This window comes from Hemicordylus capensis, chromosome 2 (genome assembly GCF_027244095.1).
Source record: "Hemicordylus capensis ecotype Gifberg chromosome 2, rHemCap1.1.pri, whole genome shotgun sequence".
Lineage (NCBI taxonomy): Eukaryota > Metazoa > Chordata > Lepidosauria > Squamata > Cordylidae > Hemicordylus > Hemicordylus capensis.
This window is the reverse complement of record NC_069658.1, coordinates 232,849,199-232,865,122: the sequence shown is the minus strand read 5'-3', so window position 1 is coordinate 232,865,122 and position 15,924 is coordinate 232,849,199. Positions and strand designations below refer to the sequence as shown.

General features: G+C 44.2%; 1 protein-coding gene across 1 annotated transcript in view; it reads left to right on the top strand.

The window, feature by feature from the left end:
• LOC128347714 (zinc finger protein 883-like) overlaps positions 1 to 15,924 on the top strand; it is a 36,285-nt gene that overhangs the window by 852 nt on the left and 19,509 nt on the right. The window contains exons 2-7 of the mRNA XM_053302734.1: positions 1,090 to 1,651; positions 4,848 to 4,971; positions 5,353 to 5,426; positions 5,628 to 5,754; positions 7,854 to 7,949; positions 8,380 to 8,982. Of these exons, the coding sequence (XP_053158709.1) occupies positions 1,226 to 1,651; positions 4,848 to 4,971; positions 5,353 to 5,426; positions 5,628 to 5,754; positions 7,854 to 7,949; positions 8,380 to 8,982 (1,450 nt within the window). The 5' untranslated portion in view covers positions 1,090 to 1,225. The remainder of the gene's footprint in view (positions 1 to 1,089; positions 1,652 to 4,847; positions 4,972 to 5,352; positions 5,427 to 5,627; positions 5,755 to 7,853; positions 7,950 to 8,379; positions 8,983 to 15,924) is intronic.

The window sequence follows — 15,924 nt, the reverse complement described above, 5'->3', positions numbered from 1 at the left end:
TAATTTTCTGCTAGAGGGATCTTTCTTGTAGAAGTGAGGAGGACTGGTGGAGCTCTTCACTGGGGAGAATCTGATGTTGGATCTTGCTGATGGTCTGCTACTATCCCATCCCCCAAGGCCCCCCCCCAGATGTCCTTTTTTCCCCAGGGGCATTGTTAGGTACTTAAAAGATCCAGGGTCCAAACCCCCAGCTGCCGCCCCTCCCTCCCATCTTGATCATGAATTCTTTTCATGCTCTCTAAAGAAATACAACTGTCTTGCAGTTCCTGAAGGCATCAATCCCGGGACATCTGTATTACATCTGACATGTTTTGGCCGGTGGTGGTGTTAAGGTCCTATTAGGATTGGGTCCTTGTCTTTGTCTTTAAATCTCATCCCCGTTCATCCATCCTTACAATAATTTACTGCAGCAGTCTTCCTACTGAATAAAACTGGAGGGTTGATTATTGTGTATTAGCATCTCACACCTGAACCTTTAAAGAAAACTGCAGCTTTTTTTGGAGGGGGGGGGAAAGAAGGAATAATACTTTTTTTTTCAGAGAGGTAATCCAACACCTTCTCCTGTGCTGCTATCTGCCACCCTCTGCTTTAAGCCTAGCATCTGAGTTGCTGTTGGTCTCGAGGCAGAGGACCACCCCAAGCTGAAAAAGCCACCCCTAGTGTAGCTGTCTTCCTCTTGCCTTGCACACAAGTGGAAAGGGAAAAGACACAGAGTGGAACAGGAAAGGGGGAGAAAGCACCAGACTCCAACCGCCCCCTCCCCAATAAATTTGTGCATTCAGTAGGGAGGTAAAGGCTCAGGACCTGGGAAGGAGTAACCTCCATCCCAGCAAGTTACTGGAAAGAAAGATTGCATGAAAAAGCTCTGGATTGTGAAGTGAGGGGGAATAGAGGAGGAAGCACAGGCCTCTGGGCTGCTGATGAATGCATCCAGTATTAAACTGTGTGAGGTGTTGAACTTTGCAGAACTCTTCGTCCAACTGTATTTAGAATGGAAGGGAAGGAGAAAATGTTTCTGAAGGAGGTTGTGAACTATATGTTCTTATCAGGACGCTCCCTGATTCATGGGATTCATTTTCCTTTCCTCAGGGGGCAGGAGAGTTTTTTTGTCTGGAGAAAAGAAAACTTCCCAAGAGAAAAAGACTTCTTGGCTGTGTGAAATTCACCATTGGACCAAGGGCATCTTCTGGCTGTGTTGGGAATTTTATCTGACATTCAAGAGAACATGGATTTGCAAAGTCCAGTAAGTAACAGATCGGGGAAGGGAGCAGAAAAGGGCCCTCCACACATCCGGTCTGGAAGTGACAGGGAATTCTGGGAACAAACCGTGCAGAAGATGCTGGGTGAGGACAGCACCAGCTCAGATGTCCAGCAATGGAGATTTAGGCAGTTCTGCTACCAAGAGGCCGCTGGACCTCGAGAGGTCTGCAGCCGAATCCACCACCTTTTCCGTCAGTGGCTGAAGCCAGAAAGGCACACCAAGGCTCAGATCCTGGACCTGGTGATCCTGGAGCAGTTCCTGGCTGTCCTCCCCCCAGAGATGGAGAGTTGGGTCAGAGAATGTGGAGCAGAGACCAGTTCCCAGGCGGTGGCCCTGGCAGAAGGTTTCCTCCTGAGCCAGGCAGAGGCCAAGAGACAGGAAGAGCAGCAGGTAAGAGCGTTTGATCCAGGCAGTTCCAAGGGGCATAGAATGGGAGGGAAACAACCAGCTGGTGTTCTGATGTTTTTATCTTTCAGTCTCTTTAAATAGAAATTGTGGTTAAATTGTTTGCATCAAAGCAAAATTAACTTTGTTTTTCAGAGATTGTTATGGGTGTGGCAGCTCCAAGTGAACTCCCCCAAAGCAAGGAAATTCGATGGCCTTTGATGTTCACACCGTGGGGAATATGAAACATGATCATAATCATGGAAACACAATTTGGCTAGGTCCTCCATGCTTCAATCCATTACCTGCATAAGCTGGTGGCAACAGCCACATCTAGGGATTAGTGTTATTCTGAAGTTGAAGAAGAATATGGTAATATGTGCCTGAGCATAGGGTGGGTGCTGTTGTCTCAGCAGGCAAGGACTACAATTGCACAGTTAGTAGAAGAGAACTAATGGAGGGCATAGCCAAATTGTATTCCCATGGTTATGATTCTGTAAAGCTGTACAATATCTTGGACCGGACATCAGGTCTCATGCCCGATGGCAGGAACATCATGGGCCATCAATATCCTCACTTTCTGGAATTCAGAAGGAGCTGCCACACTTGGAACTAAAGCTGTAAACCAAAGATTTATTCTTTAATTAATTTTGCTCACTTTTTAAAATTGGCTCCCACATGTACCACACTTAATATAAGTGCACAGAACTATGGTGCAGCCACACCTGGAGTACTGCATACAATTCTGGTCACCACATCTAAAAAGGACATTGTAGAACTGGAAAAGGTATAGAAGAGGGCAAGCAAGATGACCAGGGGCCTAGAGCACCTTCCTTATGAGGCAAGGCTACAACACCTGGGGCTTTTTAGTTTAGAAAAAAGATGACTGCCGGGAGACATGATAGAGGTCTATAAAATCATGCATGGTGTGGAGAAAGTGCATAGAAAGAAATTCTTCTCCCTCTCAAATAACACCAGAACCACTAGTCATCCCATGAAATTGATTGCCAGGAAATTCAGGACCAACAAACGGAGGTACTTTTTCACATAATGCATAATCAACTTGTGGAATTCTCTGCCACAGGATGTGGTGACAGCCAACAACCTGGATGGCTTTAAGAGGGGTTTGGATAACTTCATGGAGGAGAGGTCTATCAACAGCTACTAGTCGGACGGCTATAGGCCACCTCCAGCCTCAAAGGCAGGATGCCTCTGAATACCAGTTGCAGGGGAGTAACAGCAGGAGAGAGCGCATGCCCTCAACTCCTGCCTGTGGACTTCTCAGAGGCATCTGATGGGCCACTATGTGAAATGGGATGCTGGACTAGATGGGCCTTGGGCCTAATCCAGCAGGGCTGTTCTTATGTTTTCAGTATGAAGAACATGAAAATACTGCTTTAGTGTGGCCAGGCTTAATAAAGAGGCAGACATGCCTCTTAAAACAAGCCATAAGTTTATTGGGAAACATGTTAAATATAGAAAACTTCTATATAGACTTGTGTGGAGGGGAGCAAAAACTGTTGCTTATTGAAATGCATGAAATGGACTGGTATGGATACACGGTTGAAGTGCCCAATGGGACACCCCCCCCCCGCCCAATGATTCTAGTGATGCATAAACCAGGGTAAAGGGAGATTAGCATCAGTCAGGATGTTACCATGGTTTCCACTTTCAGCTGTAATGGCCCCAGGAAAAGGCAAGTCAGTTATGTAGAATGCTGATCAATCACTTCTTAAGAACATAAGAAAATAAGAACAGCCCGGCTGGATCGGGCCCAAGGCCCATCTAGCCCACATCCTGTTTCACACAGTGGCCCATCAGCCGTTCTTGTCTCCAGACAAACAGATAAATGGTATACAAAGTATTTTAGTTGCCCCATTTGCTGGTGGGAGAATGGAACTGAGGGCCCAGGACTTGACAGTTGTATGGTGGCCGTCCAGGCAGGCTGCCTTGTATGGTTGAACTGCTACTACCTACTGCACCACCATGCCCAGTGCTCTGTGTCTGAGTGACAGGCAGAAATTCAGTTAGTGGAGTTCTGAGGTAAATGAAGCACAATGAAGGAGGAGGCCGCTGTCAGATGAAAGTAGCTGCTAAGCAGCTGAGGCCTATGTGATAGGGGAACAGGCCCAACCTCTACCCCAGAGACATGAGTTAAAATATTCAAGTGTGATGGTTGCCCTTTATCTTCAAGAAATGTCTGCTTTCCTGGGTAAGGTGGATATTGAGCCAGATTATGCAGCCCTGACAGAGGCCCTTCCAGTGTTTCCTCTAAGGTATGCGCACGTGTGTGCGCTCACAAGTTTTTTTGACGTCCGCTTAGTAAATTTTCGATCCTGCTCAGGTTGAATCAGGAAGGCCCCACTCTGAATGCAGGTGTGCGCACACTGCTTTGATACTGCCACCCAGAACTCATTCTGCACACAGATGAAAAAAAATTAGAACCCTGGTCCCTTCTAAGCTGTTTCCAGGACTAAAGGCAATAAGGGAAGAGGACCCTGGTCAGCCTCTGTTTGCTCCCCATCCTTTATCTGCACAGTCACGCACAGTTTTGTTATTGTTGTTGTTTAAAAAGGAGGGGGAAGACATAAAAAATATTTTTCCTCATAGTTCCCTCACATAATAGGGTGAGTTTTTGGGGAATTTTTTCGAGTAATCAAAGCAGCTCTAATACGAACTTTGCACAATTAATGCCTATGTAATCTTCATTGCCGGGGAGGAACTATCCTAACATGCAGACAAATCCTTTCCCCCTCCCACTTTCTCTTTCTCCTCCTCATGAACATTGTATACTGTTGACTGACTGTATTGGATTAGATGCCATTAGATGCATGGTGTTGCAATTTCATGTGTGTTTTCCAACTCCGGCTCCTCATAACTTTGCTATTTTTCCATGGATTCATTAAAAAGCTGACACACTTCATCAGGTGATTCTGAGCTTTAAGATGCCTGCTCTGGCACAAATACTGAGAAGGAAAAGCTTTGAAGAACCATGGAAGGTTGGGGGGAGGACAGAGTGAAATAAAACAATAGGATGCTGTTTTATCTCTGCACCCATAATACACAGGCACTCCTTTGCCTGTGTAATGCATTTGTAGTGGCTGCTCTGAGAGTATTTGTACTGAAGATCCATTATCATGATATCCTAAAAGTGAATTAATCCATTCCTTTCTTAATCCCTCTTCCCTTTCTCTCACTTCAGGCACAGAAGATGTTAGCCAAGGCAGCCGCTGATCTCCTGAAAGCAGAGAACGTTCTATCACACACCAGACAGAGGTCATTGTTCAAATGGATTGTACAGGAAAGTGATGGATACACATCCCTGGGTATGGAGGGATTTGATGTATTTCATCTCAGCCTTCCTCTCTCCTAAATTTGTGGTCTATTTTTTTGTTCCCCTAAAGCATGCAAGTGTGAAAGACACTTCTTTCACAGAACAACTTGTTATGGGGCAGCTAACAAATAAAGTATGATGATTATTCTCTCCAGCCTCTTTAATGCGTTTAGTAGTTTCAGACTATAATTCCAAAGCAAAACTTTTTCCTATTCATTTATTTCATTAACAGTTGTGTATCCTACAGCTCTCTATAGGTGGTTAGAAAAAAGAGCCTGGAAAAAAGATTTTAGGGACTGATTTCACTGCGTACTGAAATGCAAAACACCTAAAAGCATAAAATGCCTTCCCATCTCCTTTCTCTCCTTCACAGGCAGTGAAATGACCCTGGCAACTTGTCCTCTTGATGGTGGAGTGCAAACCATTGCTGCACAGTCAGTGGATCAGGTAGGAAAAGAACTTTTGGAGAGAGGAACAGGCCTCACTGCCCTCTGGGCCTGAAAGAACTCCTCTCTTTCCCTTTTCTTCAGTGTTCCAATCAGGAGATATGGAAAGGTGCTGAGGAAATGTTCGCTCCTGCAGAGGAACACCCAGCCAATCCTTCTCTCACAGTGCCCAGTAGAGAAAATGTTTTCTTTTGGCTTTCAGGGTCCGGTGACGTTTGAGGAGGTGGCTGTGTGTTTCTCCGAGGAGGAGTGGGCTCTGCTGGATCCAAGCCAAAGGGCTCTGCATGGGGAAGTCACGGAGGAGAATTCTGGCCATCTGGCCTTGCTGGGTAAGTCTCCTCCCCCCCGCCGCCCGCCCTTTGCCTGATGATTGTGGGAAGCAGGAATTTCTGCTGTTGCTGGCCACTATCAATGCACTTGAGAATGTCATGGAGGATGTCAGTGGCTGGCCCACTTGGATACGCTACATATTTAACTCTCATCCTGAGTCATGATTTTTATTCATGAATAGAACTGTTTACTCTGACATAGTCCCATTAGTTACATTGGATGCCCCCAAATTTATTACTCAAAAAAATTAAGAGAGCAACAGCAGGAGATAGGGCATGCCCTCACCTCTTGCCTGGCATCTTTCCTCTGAGTCTGAAGCTGACCTATAGCCATCAGACTCGTAGTCATTGACAGACCTGTTCCCATAAAATTGGTCTGAGCCCTTTTTAAAGGAAGCCAAGCTAGGGGCCATCACCACATCTGGTGGCAGAGAATTCCATAGATTAATTATGTGCTGGGTGAAAAAGTACTTCCCTTACTTGGTGCTAAATTTCCTGGCAATCAGTTTCATGGGATGACCCCTGGTTTTGTTGTTGTTGAGAGAGGCAGAAAAATTTCGCTCTGTCTGCTGTTTCTACTCCATGCATAATAATGAATGACACTTCAGTCAGAATGCGGCAGCCAGATTGATCTCTGGGGCAACCCGGAGAGACCATATGATGCCTGTTTTGAAACAGTTACACTGGCTGCCGATACGTTTCCAGGCAAAATACAAAGTGCTGGTTATTACCTTTAAAGCCCTGAATGGCTTAGGTCCGAGATATCTTAGAGTGCCTGCTTCTGCATGATCCCCACCGCATGTTAAGGTCATCTGGGGAGGTCCGTCTCCAGTTACCACCAGTTCGTTTGGTGGCGACTCAGAGGCGGGCCTTCTCTGTAGCTGCTCCTGGGCTGTGGAATGCACTCCCAGCAGAAATTTGTAATCTTAATTCTTTACTGACCTTCAAGAGAGCCCTTAAAACCCATCTGGCCTTTCAGGGTTTTTTTCAGTTGTTTTAATGTTAACCTGGTTTTCAGGGTTTTAATTGTTTTTTAGATGTTTTTAAATTGGTGTTTATATTTGTATTTCTGTTTTAATTGTTTTTAATGATTTCTGTTTTTTAATTGTAAACCGCCCTGAGCCAGCTCGGAAGGGCGGTATAAAAATCGAATAAATAAATAATAAATAAATAAATAAATAATATCAGCAGCTACTAGTCAGAGGGCTATAGGCCACCTCCTGCCTAAAAGGCAGGATGCCTCTGAGTACCAGTTACAGGGGAGTAACAGCAGGAGAGAGGGTATGTCCTCCACTCCTGCCTGTAGGCTTCCGGCGGCATCTGGTGGGCCACTGTGTGAAACAGGATGCTGGACTAGATGGGCTTCCTTGGGCCTGATCCAGCAGGGCTGTTCTTAGGTTCTTATGAATTCCTGCTTACACACATTCTTCCAAAGCCTACTGTCCAGTTGAAAGACTGAGGCAAAGCGCGGGTGCACGAAGCCTTATAAAGTCAGCCTAATATGCAAGATTCTACAAAGATTCTCCAGTTACCACCAATTCGTTTGGTGGTGACTCAGAGGCGGGCCTTCTCTGTGGTTGCTCCTGGGCTGTGGAATGCACTCCTGGTGGAAATCCGCAATCTGAAAATATTCTTTATTGACCTTCAGGAGAGCCCTTAAAACCTATCTGTTTGGCCTGGCCTTCCAGGGTTTTTAATTAGTGTTAATTGTTTTAATGGTATAACCTGGTTTCCAGGGTTTTTCATTTGTTCTGGTTGTTTAATTGTTTTTTTATGTTTTAATTGTTAATTGATGTTTTATATTGTTTATATTTCTGTTTTAACTGTTATTGGTTTTAATAGTTTTGTTTTAATTGTAAACTGCCCTGAGCCACTTTGGAAGGGAGGTATAAAATTTGAATAAATGAATACATAAATAAATAATCATGTCCCCCCGTAGTCACCTCTTTTCCAAACTAAAAAGCCCCAGATGCTGTAGCCTTGCCTCATAAGGAAGGTGCTCCAGGCCCCAGATTTCAGACAGACTGACTTAGCCTTTCAGAAGATTTGATATAGCTGGAACTGCAAAGCTTCTCTTGTCTGTTTCTTTTTTTCCAAAGGAAGACTTCCAGTTCCGAAATCTGACCTTCCTTCCTGGCAGGATGAAGGAGAAGATCCATATATTGAGGCCTTCCAGGAAGAGGATGGATACGCAGGTAACAGCTTTGCTGTATGGTGGGAAACTGTGTCAGGCAGACCAGGTGACGAGTTCTCCTGGCAGGCCTTCTTTCTGCCTCAGTGTTGCCCTCATGACAGAGCTATCAGGGGAAATGGTCAAGGAATACCTGTGGGGAAAGGGGGAGGTGGTTATTTGTTGTTTTTGTTGATTTATTAGGCTTTCATACTGCCTCACCCAGATCGCTCTAGGTGATTCACAAATATAAAAGCAGATGATAAAACAAATAACATTGAAACAAAATAAAAACCAGTTCAAAATGATTCCAGTAATCACTGCAGGTTATAATGATGGCTAAATTGTGTTCAGACTGTGTGGGAAATGTCTGAGCAATTATGGTGCACGTGGCTGCCAGTTTAATGGAAAAACAAAAACAAACACACACCAGGTTTTTCTCTTTGTTCTTGTAGATGACAGGAGGGGGAGCAAAGAAGAGGATGTGCCATTTCAAAGGAAAACTGGAGCAGAACAGAAAATGACAAAGAGTGTTGCTTCTGAAGATGCAAATTTCCATGCAATTCCAGTCCAAGAAGAACATCACAGGAGAAAGAAAAGGATTAAGATCCCTCGACGTGGAAACATCATAACGAATGAATTGTATCTTAGTGCACATCAGGGAATCCACACAGGCATGACACCATATCAGTGCTCTGAGTGTGGGAAGGGCTACAATCATATATCCAGCTTTATAATCCATCAAAGAGTCCATACAGGAGAGAAACCTTATACATGCTTGGAGTGTGGAAAAAGCTTTGGCCAAAAGGGCCACCTTTCTTCCCATCAAAGAATCCACACAGGGGAGAAGCCATATAAATGCTCAGTATGTGGAAAGAGCTTCAGCCAGAGATCGAACCTTATTCCCCATCAAAGAATCCACACAGGAGAGAGACCATATACATGCTCAGAGTGTGGAAAAGGCTTCAGCCAGAGATCAAACCTTATTTCCCATCAACTAGTCCACACAGGAGAGAAACCGTATACATGCTCAGAGTGTGGTAAGAGCTTCAGTCGCAGTGATAAGCTTGCTTACCATCAAAGAACCCACACAGGAGAGAAACCATATATATGCTCATAGTGCAGAAAGAGCTTCATAGCAAACAGCCTTATACTGAGTCAGACCATTGGTCCATCTTAGCATCTGTTTACACAGAGTGGCAAAAGCTATCCAAAGTTTCAAGAAGGAATCTCTCTTCTACCTGGAGATGCCAGGTAGGAGAGGCCAGGGAATGAACCTGGGACCTTCTGCATGCAAGCATGCAAATGCTATCACTGAACTACATACCATGGGATATCTTACAATGCTCACATGCAGTCTTCCACCCAAATGCAAACCAAGGCAGAACCTGCTTAGCAAATTTATGCTCACTACCAGAAGGCCAGCTCTTCTCCCACTTCAGTCAGAAGGGCCACCTTTCTGTTCATCAAAGAACCCACACAAATGAGCAACCATGTATTGTAAATCCTCAGAACACAGAGTTTCTTTAGAGAATAAATGGTATTTCTCATTTTAAAAAAAGACTCCCCCCTAAGAAACCATATGTTTGCTCAGAAAACAGAAAGACCTTCAAGAAGTCTAGCAGTCTAGGCCTTGGGTTAGGGCGGTATAAAAATGTGCTAAATAAAATAAATAAATAAATAAGAAGAATGTTGTCAGGTACCCAGAGCTGGAGTAAACCTCTTCTCGGAAAGAGGAGCTGATTTCTGTATGAGCCTCTGTCACCAACCAAAATCTTGCATTGAGCTCTGTTCTTAAGGCACAACTGATTTTTGCACTTCACATGGGAGGGATCTGGTACCCTCCCATTTGGCTTCTGGCTTTAAGAACTTCCTTCACAACTTCTGGGACTGCAGTAGCAATACTGGAACAGAGCTGGCCTTCAGGACCAGCAGAGGAGTGCCTGCCTGGATGCCCAAGTCCTCCCTTACAATTGGTCTACTCTGGAGGAGGAGGAAGCAAGTCTAGGTGCAGCCCTGAATTGGAACCAGCTAGTTCCAGGAAGAGATGGGGCAGCTTGTTTCTTATAAGCTCCTCAGTATAAGCCAGGCATTCACTGCTGCAAGAGTTCTATCTTGTGGGGTCCTTCAGAGCTCTTGTTCCACTTTCCATTCTTAGCCTTTCACTTGATCATCTTCTTCCTGCTTCCCATCTTAGTCTAAGCCTCTGACCTTGCCGTTCAAACCAGGCTCACCCCCTGAGCTGTGAGCACACACTACCTGTGTGTGGTCAACCTTCCTTTGGGTCGCAAGTATGGAGAAAGATGAGCCTGAATGAACAGCAAGGAATCCAGACAAGAGAGAAGCGATGTGGAAGAGCTTGAATTGTGGGTAGAGGTTCAGTTTTAGGATGTTCCTTGTAGGATCTGTCTTATACTGAATCAGACCGTTGGTCCATTTAATCCACTATTGCCCACTCTGATTATTAGAGGCTTACCTGGAGATGCTGCTAGCAATTGAAACGGGAAACTTCTACATGCAAAGCTGATGCTTTGGAAGTGAGCAACGGCTACATCCCTGTGAAGCACCTGGGAACTTATAAAATGAGGCTAGTAGGTTGTATTGGGAACAAGCTGGGCAGTTGTGGGTTAAAGCCACAGCTTGCATTCCAATGCAAGGAACAAGAATCCAATGCAGGGAACAAGAAGGGAACAGGCCAGTAACTTGCTCCTTCTTCACTCCATGGTAAAGGCTGAATGGGTCTGGTGAACTGAATGAGGGTAAAGAAGATAATTTCCCTGTGGGGGACTGGTGTGGGTGAGAAATTCCAAGCAGACAAATGAGAGCGGTTGTAGGGTTGCAGTGAAGGAGCAGAAGCTCATTGCTGGAGCCCTGTCCTGGCATGCCCAAGGATTCCATTCCTGGCATAACCTACCAGAAGGATCTCAAAAGGAGGTTGGGAGAGGTCAGTCGCAGTGATAAGCTTGCTTACCATCAAAGAACCCACACAGGAGAGAAACCATATATATGTTCATAGTGGAGAAAGAGCTTCATAGCAAACTGCCTTATACTGAGTCAGACCATTGGTCTTCTTAATATCTTGGAGAGCTGCTAGGAATGGATAATACAAGCCAAGATGGACCAGTACCCTGAACTTGGGTCAGTGTATCTTGGACCTTGTTGCCAGAAAGTCAACAAAGAAGGGGACTGAGAGAAAAGCCTCTTGATTGCGAAGCCTTGAGTCCGATAACAGCAAAGGGGAGACTTTTGCCTTTGTGTCTGTCAATCCTATGAATCAAACCCCAGTCACAAAAGTAATGCCTCTCGTACCCATTGTGTTTATGATGCCGTATGTGAGCTTTTACTATTATGATTACCATTACTATGAAAACTTGCACCCCACTTTCTAAAAGAAGCTCTCAAAGCAGTTTCCATAGCAACAATATGATAAGTAAGATGGTTCCCTGTTCCAAAAGGGCTCACAGAGAACCAAAGATGGATACCAGCAACAACCACTGAAGAGATGCTGTGCTGGGTTTGGAGAGGGGTGGTTAATCCCCCTCTTGCTAAATATAAGAGATGCACCACTGTAAAAGGTGCCTCTTGGCTCCATTAGCAGGGATAACAGGATTATACAGAGTTCTTCATATGACATGCAGGCTGCTTCAGGGGCGTAGCTAGGGGAGAGAGGGCTGTGTTCATCCCTCTGTCTGGCGGCCCCCCAGCATGAGGGAGATCATGAAGAATATAGAGGGATGGAGCTGGAGGGCCCTCAGGAGTTGAGTGTATGTGTGTTCTTTGAACCCTTTCGCTCAATTATAGCTACGCCCCTGGGCTGCTTCACCTCTGTCTTACAGACATATTTCGCATTAGATGGATTTTCTACTCTGATCTTCTGAAGTGCTTTATTTTGAGTGTTTGATCCTTTCTGATGAGTTGGTAGTTCATGTTAATAAATACTTAACATAGAATTTCTATGACCTTAGTTGTCTCTGAAATCCTGTGATTAGGCCATGACGGAAGTAATGTATTTCTATCAAACTCTGAGAGATGGCCACACGGAGATCTCTTCTCCCCTTTCAGTGTTTCTCCCTAGGAACTGGTTTTTCCTGTCAAACTGCCTTTGAAGTAGACCTCATGACTCATAGGAAGATTCCATATACTTAATCAGACCATAGGTCCATCTAGTTAAGTATTGTCTATACAAAGACTGGCAGTGGCTTCTCCAAGGTTGCAGGCAGGAGTCTCTCTTCCGTCTAGTATGGCACACAGTGTCCTTCCCTTTGGCCCGTGCGGCAGCATTTAAGGAGGTTGAGCAGGGAGGCCTAGCCCTACCTGCCCTGCAACCCTATTTTGTAACTGAATTCATGTCCTACAGTTTTGGAAGCTGGATTTTCGTGAATGTCCATAATATGTCCAACCTCCTGCAAAAAACCTGGGTCTCGCTTTTCGCTCTGCATTGGCGCAAGTCAGCATGGGGCATAGCATGGTGGGGGAAAGGATCTTTCAATGGTAATATCACACAAGTATTAAAAAGAGAACACCCGGACTACTTGAGAGATTTGTTATTCACACTTAAAAAATGGAAGGTTGAACCAGATCTATTTAAAGGATCCTCCTCAGTTAAGCAGCTAAGGAAAACAATTTATCGTGAGATTCTAGAAGTGGGTTTCTTAAAACCTGATTTAGAACGTAAATGCTACAAACACTGCACTTCACAGTACTTGTTGCAACCCAATCACCCTATCGCTCTCTTTAAAGAGAAAAAAGTCCCTTTCCATTTATGGGAAACAAGGTGGGCTTATACCATCAAGTACTACCACTTAATGTGGCTAAGCCATGGCTCCCAGAGGACCAGCAAGAGTGCCCTAAAATCACCTGCAAACAGAAAGCTAGTGAGCTAGGCAAAACATTCAGGGAAACCCACTCACATTTCTTAAAAGAGTGTGTGGTAGCCAAAAGAGTGTGGCAGGGAGTAAGCAAGCTGTTAGAATGGCCTGATTTGGAAAAACAGACTTGGGAAGAACTAACCTCGGGTTTGAGCGATAGAACCTCCTTTCGAGGTCCCAGAAAGAAACCTTCAAGGAAAGGGGACAGAACGGGTGCCCTCATACTAGGGAATTGGAATGTTCCTCTTCTCATAATCAGGTTAGTAAACCTGTATGTCATTTCTGCAATGCTCCTGCATAGGAATAGGGAGGGAAGATGCGACCAAGAGGTTCACACAGATGAGACAGTAAATCTCTTCTGGAAAGGTTTGTATGGTTATGTGCAAAAAGACAAGAGTATCTCTTCTAAACAGCAATGGGACAAATTGTGGAAATGGACGTTGGATGTAACCCGCCCCCCCCCGATTACCTGATGTGCCTTGAAATCCACCACCCCCGAGTTACAGTACTACCTGCATATACTTCATAACTTTGTGGGTTTCCAAATCCTTGTCTGTAAATCTTTGTAGATATATATAATTGTGCTTTGGCAACGTACTGTATGCTTTGGTAGTTTGTTGGTTCAATTAAAAAAAATCTTGTTCTATTAAAAAAAAAAATCTTGTCCTATCTTGGAGATGCCAGGGAGGAAACTTGGAACCTTCTACATACAAGCATCCAGATGCTCTTCCCAGAGGGAAGGAGAGCTGGTCTTGTGGTAGCAAGAATGACTTTCTCCCTTAACTAAGCAGGGTCTACCCTGGTTGCATATGAATGGGAGACTATAAGTGTGAGCAATGTAAGATATTCCTCAGGGGATGGAGCTGCTCTGGGAAGCGCAGAAAGTTTCAAGTTCCCTCCCTGGCTTCTCCAAGTTAGGGCTAAGAGAGATGCCTGCCTGCAGCCTTGGAGAAGCCACTGCCAGTCTGTGAAAACAATACTGAACTAGACAGACAAATGGTCTTACTCAGTATATGGCAGCTTCCTATGTTCCTATGAGTGGCCCCATCCCCCAAGGGGCATATCTTCCAATGCTCACACATGTAGAAGTCATTCACACAATTGAAAACTGTGTTCTACCTGGGTTTGGGAACTGTGTATACTCCCAATTTTTGATTGTGTGGAAGCAAGGTTAGAGGAAAACCTGGGTAGAAGTGATTGTGTAGAAGCAAGGTAGGAGAAAAAGCTACCCAGGTTTTCCTCTAACCTTGCTTCCACACAATCAAAAATTGGTAGTACACACAGTTCCCAAACCTGGGTAGAACACAGTTTTCGATTGTGTGAATGATCTCGTAGTCTCCCATCAAATGCAACCAGGGTGGACCCTGTTTAGCAAAGGGGACAAGTCATGCTTGCTATCACTCATTGATCTATCAGTGGGTCTCTTCCATTAATATCTGTAATCTAAGCTAGTGGTCATCACCACATCTTGTGGAAATTAGTTCCTTAGAGTAAGAATGCATTGCATTAGGTACAATGGATAAATGCATAAAGTGGTTCTTGTGTCAATAAGTTTTGGAAGATTACCCTGATGAGACACTGAAAAAACACATACTTGCTTTCTGTTGGAATACCTGTTGCTGGGGTCCATTGATAGGGGGAGATGGTTGCCTGTATTTATTACTTATAATAAATATACTGCTTTTCAACAGAGAGAGTTCTTGAAGTGGCTTACAAAGCACAAAGAATGAGAAAATGGTTCACTGTCCCAAAGGGGCTCACAGTATGAAAGCGGGGGAAAGGAAGAATATGAATATAACGAATATTTATCTACCGCTTTTCAACAAAAGTCCCCAAAGTGGTTTACATAGATATGAATGAAAATGGCTCCCTGTCTCCAAAGGGTTCACAATCTAAAAAAGAAACACAAGATAGACAGCAGCAACAGCCACTGGAGGGATGCTGTGCTGGGGATGGATGGGGCCAGTTGCTCTCCCCCTGCTCAATAAAGAGACTCACCACTTTTAAAAGGTGCCTCTTTGTTCAGTTAGCAGCAACAAGCACTGGAGGGGTGAAGTGCTGGGGGTGGATAAGAAAGGATATTACCTTTCTATCCAGCTCTTCCAGAGTAGTGTACATTCTTTTGTGTACCTTCACAACAACTCTGAAGCAGATTAGGCTGAGGGATAAGTGATTAACCCAGTGAGTTTCACACTGACAGAGGAATTTGAACTCAGGTCTCCTCAGCCCTACCACTTGAGAAGGTGCCTCCTTGCCCACTTAGTAGGGTTATTCCCTGCTGCTGAAGCTTCCTAGAGACAACGAAGTGGCTTCTATTGTAAACTCTCTGCTGAAAGGAGCCTCTCTATTTCTGACAACTGACAAGGTTTATGTCCTCCATAATCTGAACTAACTTCTTGTTGTGAGCCACCCAGAGACAGAAGTTTGGAGTGGCATCCAAATTTTATAAACAAACATATATAAAAGTTTGGTGTAAATTGGTTTGGCGGTTCACAAGTTAGCTCGCTGCCACCTCAAACATTCATGCATCTGCCATTCTTGAAGTGGGGCGGATGATGTCATCACAAAATATGTTGTTGAAGTGTCCCTATATGGCACTACAATTGTACCAAATTGGCTACAAATCAGTCCAGGCATTGCAAAGTTGTTGGGACACCCCCTACCCCACCTCTCCAAGGTGATCTTATAAGTCCACTTTCCATGAGGAAAGTACTGTATTTACCTGAATAGAAGGCAATTTAACTTCCCATTTTAAAAATACAGGTTATATATGTATTTAACCAAAAGGAAGAGGACTCTGAATTTAAGATGACACCCCCCCAATTTCTAAAATCAAAGAACTTGGGGAAAAACTAGTCTTGGGTTCAGATAAATACAGTAGGCTAAAAAAGCAACTTCACATTTTAAAAGCTTGCATTTGTTTTTAATACACCCAGATACTTATTTATTTATTTATTATTTTACGTATTTTTATACCACCCAAAACTTACGTCTCTGGAGTTTTCATGTTGGAAGATTTTCTTTTAAAGTGTAAACTGATGATGATTATGATTAAAATTATTCTAGGGTTTTATTTTATTTTAATTTGTTTTTTAAAAGAACTTCCAAATTGACTTGTATTTCAAAACGCAC